Source organism: Corapipo altera, unplaced genomic scaffold, assembly GCF_003945725.1.
Source record: "Corapipo altera isolate COAL_440 unplaced genomic scaffold, ASM394572v1 44, whole genome shotgun sequence".
In the NCBI taxonomy this organism is placed as follows: domain Eukaryota; kingdom Metazoa; phylum Chordata; class Aves; order Passeriformes; family Pipridae; genus Corapipo; species Corapipo altera.
Window position 1 is genome coordinate 7561117 of NW_020884880.1, and position 13408 is coordinate 7574524.

General features: G+C 35.9%; 1 protein-coding gene across 1 annotated transcript in view; it reads right to left on the reverse strand.

Moving 5' to 3' along the window:
- AGMO (alkylglycerol monooxygenase) overlaps positions 1 to 13408 on the reverse strand; it is a 188425-nt gene that overhangs the window by 74773 nt on the left and 100244 nt on the right. Inside the window, exons 7-12 of the mRNA XM_027639386.1 lie at positions 12815 to 12880; positions 12630 to 12709; positions 10614 to 10748; positions 10013 to 10129; positions 2296 to 2378; positions 1195 to 1300 (exon numbers count right to left, since the gene is read on the reverse strand). Of these exons, the coding sequence (XP_027495187.1) occupies positions 1195 to 1300; positions 2296 to 2378; positions 10013 to 10129; positions 10614 to 10748; positions 12630 to 12709; positions 12815 to 12880 (587 nt within the window). The remainder of the gene's footprint in view (positions 1 to 1194; positions 1301 to 2295; positions 2379 to 10012; positions 10130 to 10613; positions 10749 to 12629; positions 12710 to 12814; positions 12881 to 13408) is intronic.

Sequence of the window (13408 nt, forward strand, 5' to 3'; positions counted from 1 at the left end):
ACAAGCCTGTCTATTTTATTAGGCTACTCATGAAATAATGCAAACATTTCCCAAATTACATTTAGGCAAGTAAAACCCTTAAAATATCTGCTGAGTTCTGGCAGACTCCTATCAAAGCAATTCAAGAGCTGCTTGATTTATACACCAAAGCTTTGACAATATAACAAGATAGGGGGAAAAATTTAACAAATTCTCAGTTAGTGGCATGTTTCTAGCTTTAAATATTGTCTAATAGTTATTGTTTCCTATTCCAGGTAAAAAGACAAAACAAAAAAACACCCAGACCCACAGCAGTAATAGATATATTTCATTTTTCTATTGCCTGTTCCCTTAGAAAAGCAGGAGAATCAAAACCATGACCAGAAACCTCCAATTAGGAAAGTTGCTATAAATTTTGCAGATGTTTCAAGTCAAATGAACCTGGTTGAGTCTCAGTCCCTACTGTTTTATTTGATATTTTCTGATTTTAATCCAAAAAGTAGTAGATAACAGTTCTATTAGTCCAGCAACCTATTCATAACCTTACTGAAAACAACCTTTGCTGGTAACCAACAGTAGGGAGCTTGGTAATGTTATTCAGATCAGAATTGCATTAATAATTATTTTAATTCTGATACTATTAAAAGGGTCATTAAATGCTAACTGTACTGGAAAAAGAAAGAAAGATTAAAAAGCTAAAGACACAAATAGGATAAAAATGAGTGCTAAGAACACAAAAGCAACCAGACTTAATCAGACTATAGATGTATTTAGTTCAGTATCCTCTCTTTGTCAATGGCTAAAACTATGTTTCTGAGGTAAAGTATAAAACAAAATATTTTATATTTAAGTCTTCCAGACTCCAAGCATTTCCAGATTTCTCCCACAAAAGGAGAATTAAACAATTCAAATTTAGCAATTCATTTACATTTTTCTCTTCAAAGCATATGGCCAGTAATATATTATTTTCACAAGAAATGGTAAATACACACTTTCATGACTTTTTTTCCAATGTCATCTCTGTAGCAAACCCAAATAATTTTCTTACACAACAATCACAAAAAATGAAGAATAAAGAGATAAGAAAAAAAACAATGCTCAAATAGTGTAACAAAACATAAGAAAGCAAAATATAAATGTTTAGTGTTTCTGCATTTTCTGGAAAGATAAAAATCTAGAGTAATCACCATAGACACTTCAAAATAAATGTCTTACCTCATATGCATAGCCCAAGAAAGAAAATTGACTCCTAAAGTAGCCAAGTTTGTAAACACCTATGAAGACTAAGCAGCGGATGATTTCCAAAATTCCCGCTTTGGACCTAGAAAAGGGAATCAATTCAGATTAACATCCAATTCTTTCTTTTTTAACTTCAGTGAAAAACAGAAAGCAGAATTAGTCTGTGATGTTCTGCATCAAGTCATCTTTCATAACCTTATAGTTAAGTTTTTATAGTATACACCTTTTCATGGGTCTATTTCTATAAATTTTACTAATTCACATTATTAACTCCCTTAGTTATACACATATATGTCATACTGACAGATTTTTACCTATCCTGAAAGAAACTGTTCAGTCCATAAAAATAAAATGTATTCCTTTCTGAAAATACAATGAACAACAGGTGCAAAGCAGTACTGGCCCCTCAGTCTCAAAGGAAGCTTCTATTTCACATTTCTGCTCTGGCAGGGCAAATAGTTTCTTTGTAAGAAACTAGGGCTGCCACTTACTCTTCTGTAGGGCCACAGTGCCTGTATGCACTACTTCATAATGTATGTCTCACTGGGCTTGTGTACTCAACATCCAATTTCATTTGAACCCATAGTGATTAAGTTTAGTCTTAAGTCTACACAACCTTCCACATGATATTGAGTCTACTTTGAGCTACATTATGTGCTTTTCATATACCATCACTATATCTGTCACCTCTGGCATGCTACACAGGACTGACACGATCTGATTGCAGTCTGTCCTTGAACAGCTTTGGGACAGCTGGCAGGTCCCACTCACCTGCCAATGTCCCAAACCCAGAGGTGTGGACCCAATAAATGCAAGCACAGTGGGAGACATGACTAACCCATCCCAAAACTTTTCTGCAAGGGACAATATAAATGCAGCCACCAATTACTATGGGAACACTCCTGTATTTAGATGCTGGCTAGTCATGTGCTATTTTCTAGTCTACAGGAAACAACATATGTGTCCAAGTATATCTGTATTTTTTTATCGATATAAATTCTGACACACTTGCGATTTACATATAATTATAATAATACATAATGAAAGAAGAAAAAAACCCTATGTTTTGTATCTTACTTGTTCTCCATAAGTAGTCCAAAAGAGGCCAGGGACAGAACGATAAAGCCAATTCTCAGGAGAACAGTTCCCTGTGATAACATCTGTTAAAAAGTAGGCAAAGAATTAATTTAGAGTAATTTGCTGAAAATAAACTGGGTTTGTATAGAACAGTAGCTTCAAATTCCTCACTCAGTGGTGTTAGTGTCTGCTTTTAAAGTAATCTACCTGGAGTAACCACCTTAATAGTTGTTTCCTGAATGCTGCATTTCCAAAAAAATGTTTCATGTTATCCCCTTGTGCACTTTTTGTTTTCCCAAAGTTACTTGATTCCCTTATAACTTTAGAAAGAGGGAACAACTTATTTCTAGACAAAAATCCCAGCATCCCTGTTCTTTTATTTTCATCTTATGCTACCAGGTCTTTACAATAGTCATGTATGAATCCCAATCAACACCAAAACCAATGTATTGGTGAGACTAACAATTCACATGACATGATCATATTTGAGAAGAAACAAAATTAATCTTTTCCCTTCATTAAAACTAAACACTCAATTCCCAGCTCAACAAAACCCTTCAACTCATATCATTAAAATCAATCAGACCTAAAATATTTTTTAATGTTAACATGTGAGTACTTGGATGAATAGTAGCATGGGGACTTCTGTCCTTAAAATTTACATAAAAATGATATAACTAAAATTCAGGAAAACAGAAATTATTTTGATTGTAAAGTTTTAATTTTTTCATTTACTAAATTTTCTTTTGTATTCTACACAAATGCCTTTGAAAATCAAATATTTAATCAGTTTTCTTACTTCCTCCTTGACTTTGTTTCAAATATTAGTTTTTTCATTAAAAAAAAAAACAAAACAAAAGTAATGGATCTGAGTTATAGGAATCTTTTCTTGCTTCAACAGCAATACGAACAGCATCTTGCACTTCCACAATGCAAGCACTGGAAAAATAAAACTCTATGAATGTCTGCCCTGATTTCAATAAATCCCATTCAGTGACATGCCCAGTTTCCTTCAGTGGTGGCCCCAACCCCTTGAAGAGATCTAAGGTAAGGATCTGTGAGCGTGGGAGGCCACAGGAGGATATTCTCAAGTTTTACAGCTGTGTGAACTTAGAGTGCCCATGTTTGCAAAACACATCAAACCACACAGTCGGGCTGGAAAGCTTTCTGTTGTTTTACTGAAGAATCACAAACACCTACTTAGCTATCTTTAACAAACAGCTATTGAACAAAGAAAACTCAATCCCAGCAATGAGCAAGCTGAACAGCAGCCTCACCAGTTTACAAGCCAGAACACACTTCTCACAAATGACACCTGTCAAGCCACTTTGTTTCACAGATTTATATTAGGAGAGAATCAAACTTATTACTGCATTTCTATATTTCCAATCTGCTCCATCCCTCCTGATGATAACTTTTCCACTGTTAGCATGAAGCAATTTGTTTTGAAGTGACAAAATGTTTGGACAGAGGTTTTTTTATAAAAATCAGGCACAGATTCTATTTGAATTTTATAAAATGAGAAGTTCTTTAACGGCTCATCTAGTCACAGTGAGTTCAACTCCCACTTCAGCTTCCTGTAGAAACTGGGTCATACAAAAATTCAAGAAGTGAGCAAAGGAAAACATGATTTGGCAAAGGCATAAGGGAACTCACCCATAAATTTCTGAGAAATGCTTTGATATGTTTTTCAATGATTGTTACTTGTCAAATAAAGGAGTTTTCCAGGGAATGAGGACTGGAATTCAAGACTTTAAGTTGAAGAACTACACCTTTTTTTTTAAACCTAATCATTCTGGCCAGGTGGTTCAGGTTTTGCTTTGTTCCCAGTGTGATGCACCAGGTTCTGCAGACTGCCTTAAAAATGTTCCCACAGTGAAAGGGCACTATTCCGAGAAAAAGAGAGTAAGGTTTTGTATCTCTCTTAGGCAGGAAAGAGAACTGAACATCAAAAACAGATTTCAATCAAGTTCTACATTAGAATATATAGCTAAAATCACACTTTATGGAAAATTAATGAAACTGCAATGGTTTTGATACAAGAGCTAACACTTGCTTTCATGGAGGATCCAAGAGTACATGCTATGAATTAATAAGGGTGTCCCCAATTTCCAGTTTAAAAATGCTGCATGATTTCATACTTTTCTGCCTTCCCATGTTTATGAGCTGGCTACCATTAAACAACCAGTCACCAAGTCCTGGGCATCTGGGTTTCCTTGTGACTCCAGTTTCAGAAAACCGAGGTGCTGATTCATTCTACTTGCCTTTAAGTACCTCCACTGAAGTGCCTGAAAACCTATTATTAACCTACACTTTTGCTGTAATTGGTGAAGAGAGAGCATTTTGGGAATGATTCAATTTCTTGCTATTAGCTAGACTGCAAGTCTAAAGCCTAAATTTGGTACTGCAGTAAGAGTTGGATTTGAGTGGGTGATGGAAACATTTCCCCAAAGTAGACATTTTTGGGCCATATTTTAGTGGTGTTTTTACCCATAATTTCTATCAACTACTTTTTTTCTTTGCTTAAAAATACATTTTATTTGACATTTACAGAAGAGTAGGAAAAAGAAATTAAAAATTACTCTTTTAAAGTTAACATATTTTCAGGAACAGTAACAATTTTTATTATTGTTTTTCTATTATATCGTTGTTGATGAACATTGAAATAATTATAAGCTTGGTAATAGAGACATAACTTTCTCTCCACAAAGAAAGAAAGAAAGGAGTTGTGACCCTGCAAACTTTTTTTTAAGCATTTTTTCAAAGACTTGCAAAAATGGAGCCCAGAGTTATCATTTGACTCTCTACATTTATCTAACCACAGAAAAATAAAGCATAGATTAAGAACTTGAAAGGAAATTAATAAATTGCATATCACTTTGAAACATGCAGTTCCAGGAAAAAAAAAAAAAGGGAGTAGAAATAATTTTTAATGTATGTTAGTCAATCAGAAGAATTGAAGCAACCTTATAACTTAAAAAATCAAACTTAAATATAAACAAGCCTTTATCTTTAAATGGTTAAAATGTTATGTGGGGTTCTTTGGCATAATAACTACCTGAGCCAAGTGGGATCATATTTTATAGATTTGTTTTCTCAGGCCAATTTCCATTTCTCTTCAGACACTCTCCTACTTGAACCATAGTATTTTGAACACTAACTGTTTGTAAAATTCCATATGGTCAATACCCCCTGTGGACCAGAACAGGAAGGACTGGAGAACTCTAAAGCACAACCTGCAGATCACAGTTAATTTCAAATTGCCACTATCATCAGATTCACACAAAAGCATGGCACTGTAATGCTTGAGCACAGTGTTGCAACTTTTCACTTCCCAAAACTTCAGCTTTCTGGAGGAATGAAGGGTGAGGTATAAAGCCTTACTGGGAACCCTGAAGGTAGAAGGCATAAGTTACCCTTCACTGTAGGTACACACACAACATTCACATACAACAAAAAAAGTGTGTTCCCTCATTTGTGCTCCTAGTCAAGGACTACCAAGGAATTTGCAGTGAAATACACCGTGATGCCATTGGGAATAACAGGTTTTAGAAAACCAGCCATGTAGCATAGATTTTACTATTATTATTTTGCTTATCTAACTTTCTCTTACAGCTTCAGTGGTATAGTTGTATGCTGCCTTGATTCTTTTATTTGCTTTCAAACATGTATCACCCTATGAAGTGGATGCTGGCAGCTGAGGCATCCATTTTCTAGCCACTACTCTACCAAAATCAACAAAATAGTCAGTGGGTTATATCACTAAACTAACATCCATATATTAAATCTATGCACTGCAAGCAGCAGTGTGAAAAGAATGTGCCTTTTACACCTTCATTAGAGCTAGCATCCTTGTTCCACTTAAACATAGTATGCATGGATGTATATATAAAATAAATGAGTATTTATATACTGGAGTATTTGTATAAACAGAGAAGCATGTGGGACCACAGCAGGTTCCCCAATTACAAGTCAGCCACAACTTTGCAATGTGGTTATTGGCTGCAATCAAACAGAAAAAAATATTTCTGTTGGACTTTCATTTCATTGAAAGCTTTAAATATATCTTTGAGACTTAAAAAACGAGGGGGAGGGGATTATAGAATTTAGTAAGAACTTTACATGGCTTTGTAATCAACGGAATGCTACAGCATTATTATTTTATGGTTTTTTGTAATGAAAAAAAAATTCATTTAAACAAAGGAAATGTTATACCAATGTATATTTAGATGAGCAATCAAATATTCCAAATTGACTTATACATTTCAAAGAACTCAGATTGTTTTATTCCTTTTGAAGCATAACATAGATGAATTTTCTCATCCTGATTTGTTTCAAAAAAGCTGCTAGGTATGATGTCAGTCTGTTTCATAAGTTAACAGATGCCCTGCTGTCATAGACACTTTTGACACTTAAGTTAGGATTGCTAATACAATGCTATGAAATTTATATTTTTAGGTGTCCTTGGCTGTATGAACTCATTTTAACTTAGAATTCGTATGAAAAAAAAAAGTAAATTCTTAGCAATATTCCATGCACAGTACTCAGTGATCTCCTACTAAATGGACACATTAATTGTGTTCTCAACTTTCAAGACATCTACCTTACTACTTTTCATCTAACTGAAACTGCTCACATATTTACAGAATTAAAAGCACAGTAAATGTTACAGTATCTATCAACAATAAAAAAGACACTACAAAATGTATTTAAGGTGCACTTCACTTTGATTTATGTGATACATGCAGTTCTGGAGCTATGAGACTTTTGCTTTGAATGTACTGCAGTTTTACACTCTTAGCACTCTCTCTGGGACTGATCCAAATCCCATTTCTTCAATGAGCTTTGGATCAGGTCTAGATGTGTAGAGCTCAGAAGCAATTTTTATTCACTGGATATAGTGCAGATCACTATATAGAAAACAAACACAGTATGCTCTCTCCTGTGGAAAATATGTATTTGTTCTTTCTTGTTTTGCTCTTTTCACAAGTTAAATGTAGGTCACTCAGACAGAAGGTATATGGCTGCTCATTACGGATAGCGAAATTTAACACTTCTGCAGGGCGTGAGACCAAACACTGAGCAACTGTAATCACTTGAGAAATGTAATAGCTGTGTGCTGTGTCTTATGGTTATTATGAAATGGAACTTATACCTAAAGATGAGGAAAACAGTTAGTTTTCTCCATTTATGGAGCTATGCCACAGTTATGACATAATTCATAGCCAGACAGAAAGTTCCAGTTGTATCCATAGACATTTCATAACTCAGTGTAGTGGAAAACTGATATTGAAGAAAGATTTTTGCCAAGTAAAGTTATTCATACACAAGCTTTCTTCTCATGACAGATTCCCCACTGTACTGCAGAGCGATGCTGGAACTCTGCCTGGGGACCAGCACTTTCTACACCCACGCTGAAGGTTTATGTCCTGAGATGAGGTGCTTCTAATCCCCTGTGCTCTCCTTATCCTTACTACCTTATTACACCACAGTTTTGTGCAGAGAATTTTCTAGTTGCTTTTCTAAAACAAGTTCATAAATGGCGTATCTTCAGGATGTTTCTTCCATGACTGAAAGATTTTAATGATCATCTGGGGCTTGAGTGCATTTTTCAACTTCCCTTATTACTTATTCTTAAATGACTGCAGTTATCAGCAGAGAAAATAATGTGGGCCATCCATTTTTCCTTCCAGGACCCAAAAAAGGAAAAAAGAAAAAAGAATAGAATAGGAAAAAACCTTCATGATCATAATTCTTACTTCTTGTTGCTAAAAGCAACAGCAAAAGAGTAAAAAAAAAAACAAACTGGAAAATCTTGCAAAGACTTTTCTCAATACAAGAACATTGGCAATCATGTATACTGTATAATTTGTATACAGTGGAGCTATTTATTCTTATGTTTGGCTTAATTTCCTGTCCTCGAAACAACTTAGAATAGGCTAAGCCTTGGATGATTCAGTAATCCCCAAATTCCCTGCAGTTGCAGTATGACCCTTTACAGAGGTAAATACAATATGTAGAATAACTTATTACTAATCAGAAGAGTATGTCTGAGGTAGCTTTTATATAATATCAGGAATGCTACATGCTGCAGTGTCTATTGAGGTGGGCAAAGGACAGTAACCACTGCTGGCGAAGGGTTGGAGATTGCCAGGTGAGCATGCCAGGACAAGACAGGTCCACAGGAGAGCAGAGGCTGAACCCAAGAGGCCCCTGGAATGCTCACAGCCTGCCTGTGCCAACAGGGATGATGCAAACACAACAAGAAAACTGCTTTTAACCAAGGAGGTCTTAGAAAGAGCTTAAGAAGATGGTCAAAGGACAGTATATCAAACTGATAGACTTTTGTGGCATTTGGGTAGGTCTTGGTAGGTCTTCGACTGATTTGTGGGAATATTAAATGCATTAAATTCTGCTTCATAACTAGAAAATTTTAGCTTTAGTACTTTAGAGTCATCATAGAAGGAATGAAAAAAAGGACCTTGGAATGATCTGAAAACTTGGAAGCAATTAACGTCTCACTTTGTGTAGGTGGAGAGGTCTGGATTCCTTTCCCCACCCGCGGCGTGGGGCTGGCCCAGTTCTAGTTCCTTCTCCATCTGAAGAACCATTGCGACGCTTTGAGGGATAGGGAAAGGGAAACTCCAGGGGTATCTCAGGGGTTTTTTCAGTCCCTGAGCCTGGAGGGGAGAGGTGCTCCCCCCTCCACGTGGCCCCATGGCTGGTAGGGAGACAGGTCACAGGACACCGGGCGTGGAGAGGAGGCAAGAGAGCGTTTATTGTGGGGGATGTTACATTTATAGGGTTTAGGAGGATTCACAGAGTAACCAATTAGAAGCCTCAAGGGGCTTACAGGAACACCCAATCACAGGAAGAGGTTAACAAAGGCCAATGGGAAGCACCTCAGGACACCTTCCCAGGACATTCCTGCATGGATCAGATAACACGGGGGGTGCTGGGAAGAAGAAGCATGTGTTTGCAGACACCACCAAAAGCCATTTTAAAACCTGTTTAAACCACAGTTTTCCCATATAATGCGGGTTTAATGCTACAGAGAGGGCCTTGTAGTTCACCTTTGGAGGCTGCCAGGTATCCATAGAAGAACCAGTTACCAGGGAGGTCCCATCAGCCCATAAACAACGTGATTTATACATGCCTCTCCTTGCTGTATTTCTATCAATGCTGTTGTATGTTGGAGAATGGAAGAAGAATTTGCCCTTACTGTGTTACTCCAACTCTGAACTCATGCTGATGTGAACCTTCCCACGTGCAAGCACTGCAAGACCTTTGCAATCTTCCTTCTAAAGCCTGCACATTATTGGCATCTAACAGTATGACCAAACTTGACATCTTAAAACCTACAGAGTTTCAAGCCTCATGATGTCCTAAAAACTGAAGCAGACACATATGCCTTCTAGGAACATTACGTTTAAATTTAATTACTTAATTATATTCATCTGCAAATAACCGATATGGTTATTAAATACTGTTTACTAAACATTATCAAACGTTGTATATTTAATATTATAGAATTATACAGAATTATATTTAGCCATTTATTTTGATTTTTTTTAAAGAATCTATTTATTATTTTAAAAGTTCCAATAAGATACAAGTCAGACTGTAGAACCTCTGTTCAATGCTTTAATATTTAAAAATGTTGTGTGCCATTACTGTTAGCACAAGATGTTATTTCATAAAGGTAGGAATTACTTACAGTCACAGTAGCAAGGAGTTCAGTGTACATGTCCACTATTACAGCAAAATGTACAACTGCATAGCAATTAAGATAAGCTGGTACAATTGGATTGAAGGGAACTTCTTTTCCAGTGATCTGTATAAAGCAAAACAGATATTAGTCTTCAAGTGACCTGCTCCTTAGTATACTTACAAATACAAAAAGGGAGACAGAGAATTGCACAAAGATAATCTACTGTCAGACTTATGTATTACCTAGTGTGAGACAGAGTTTAACTCTGTGTGTGTGTGTGTCTGCATGTCCACAGCTAAAAAAAAAAAACAAAAAGAAAAAGAAATTACTGTACTCTATAGAACACTTTTGAAAATCTCTTCAGGAAATGAATAATGAAAAAATAAATAAAAAATATATTTTGCCTTTCAAAGAAAAAGAAAAAAATCCCACAGCTAAAACATTAATTTCCTTCAGTTTCTGTTCCCATTTCATCTTCCCCTATGCTTTATGACTGCTAATTTGCTAATTTAAAATAGCATGTGTAGAGTTTTTAACATTGATCCAGTAGCATTAAGAGGTCCAAGTAAATTACACACAACTGAAAGCCTGTGCATGTTCTATTTACCACCGGGATTTCCTCAGGAAGGCCAAGTCTAGGTTTGCCTGGTCCCCAGCCTGGTCCTTTGAATATGACAGAAAGCTTATTGCAGAATCCAGGTGTGGCCCAAAATGTGTTCCAAATATGAGCCAAGGGACGTAGCTGGAAAAAAAAATTAAGTAATTTTTCACTGTTAGTAAAATAAAGTTTAATAAAACATCATATTTTATTCATTTTTAGCTTTCAAATAAATGATTTATCAAACTCTGTAAAGAGAATAAATTAGAAATAGATGAAGATAGTGCAGAAAACTTGGCTGAAATAGGCAGAAGCCATAACAAGCCCTTGGTTTACTGTGAGGATTACAATGACTTCTGCCCAGAGAAATATGTGTTTTTCCATCTGTCCCTTCTATAATCAATCCAAAGTATTTAATGGTATATTGTGTAGCTATATTTATGGTAGTTTTAATCTAGAATTTGGTTACTGGGACCTTGATATGACATACTCTCAATAACTAAATTACTTGGTATGTAACTAGAATGGATATCATTGCACATCCTTCCAGTTTCCAGCACAGACACTCATGCAGGTAGAATTTCTCATTCTTTGAGATGCCTCCTTGGGTGAACAGTCATGAAAAGCAAATGCAGACTCCACTACTGCTCAGGTTTTTACAGAGAATTTTTATCTAGCTTAAATGAAACCTGGACCAATAAATCTAAGAAGCATCACACCAAGTACTTTTTTTTCCCCTTTTTTAATTAAAAAAACTATTTTCAGCCTGTTCTGGAGGCTTTGTTGAGACCATGACAGCTGCTATTTAATCCTGTCAACACAAATCATTCTGGAATACACCGAACAGCAAAATGTAAAAGAGATATAGACAGTATCCAAATAATCATGGAATTTTTTATGAAATAGCAATATTTAGAGAAGAAAAACAACAGAAAAAATATATTTTTGTCCATGCATCACTGCATATTGCAAAACAGACATCATTCAATCCAAAGCCTGTTATATCACTGTATCAGGGCTTAATTAGATGTTGATACTTTGGTCTATGTTTGTCCCAGCCACTTGTGAAAGTTTGTTCTTTTACTGCCAAGTTATGAGAAAACAAGCACTGATAAACGAGAACTTCGTCCTTGAAGCAAGCATCTTGTGTAAACTGAAATTAATTGCTGTCTTATGATTGGCTAATCGCCTTTCAAGGGCACTTGAAGGAGAAACTGAAGAGGAGAATGATGAAGTAAACCCCCAGACTCAATTAGAAAAGATCCCTGAGGTATAACGCGCATGCCCAAGCAGAATTCCAAGGTACCCACACATGTGCAGAAGAGATACCACTTACATAACCAGGGGGTGGGACTGAAGGCCTCTAGCTGGACGGTGCTGGCCACACCTGCCCAGGTAGACTTCACCAATTAATTGTATAAAAAGCAGAGAGCTCATGCTGGGAGGAGGGATGCAAAACGTAAGCTTCACATCAAAGGACAACATTGCCTTTTGCAGGGATGCCTGCTACCTTGGGAGCCTATTGACTCTCCGAGAATGCAGCTTCTGCTATGGGTAATTATAGGCATTCCGGAACAGTAAGATAACTTCATATAAAACACCTGGGTGACCTGGGGAGTCATACTGAGGGCTTATTTCTCTCCTCCTTCCTCTCTCCTGGGTTCTTCCATTTTGTTGGCCACCTCTTAATAATAAATATTGGTCTTTGTTGAGCTTTCAATGGTGTTATGCTTTCAGTTTCAGTATCTTTCCGAACTCTCCCTATTACAATCACCTTTGTAATTAGTTGTTGATTTTACTGTTTTGTATTTTCATGATTACTACAAGTTCTGCATATACTCAGTGTAGTGAGTAGAAATTACTATCTTGCAATGAAATACTGAAAAAATTTGGATAATGTAGATAATTTAGATAATTGACTGTGCAGCAATGCAAGGATGGTCTCAACTGTGCCTAAGAGAGGACTTTCTTTCGAACATGACTGACTGTTGAAAATACCAGAGTCAGTGATACAAACTGTAGTACCTGGAGCATGATGGGATCAAATGAATTTACTGGATGTGTTAAGCCATATACAACTTTTGCATCTTCAGCCTCAAATGTTCCTGACAGAACAAGAAAACAAAAGAACAACCAACAATCAAATTCAAAGGTATACATATTTTGGCCACACTGCCTAAACATGAGAGAGAAAACCTTTTTTTGCTTACCAAATATCCTGTCCCAGATAATAAGTGTGCCGCCATAATTTTTGTCAATGCAGTAAGGATTTCTACCTAAAATGAAAATCACTTATGAGACAAGTAATGGCATACAGAAGAATACATGTAACTGAATTATGAAGGAAAATCATCATTAGCATAACTTATAATCTAAAAATAATTTTAAAAGTTTTAAAACCCACCACTCCTTATAATTCTAAAAAATCTCTTTTTTCTTACTATCCTTACTGCTCTCTTTCTATTCAGATTCAAACATGCAAACCCAATGTGTCATACCCAAAATTTCTGTGAAATAGAAGGATTCATTTGTACAGTAAAACCAATTCAAAATATGTTTATCAAGACAAATTAAAAAGTAAACAAAAATAATTTCACCATTTTTAACCAAAGAAAATATATGCTAAATACATGTATGTGCAATCATCTCATTAATGGCTGTCAGCTGTCTCTGTCTTCTATGTTATATATCTTAACCTGCCTTCATTATTATTAATTTCAGTGTGAGGAAAACTGATCTTTCTATGTTTTTCTAGTGAATGTATTTGTACATAGACTGTCCTCAAAGGTACGAGCAAAGAAACA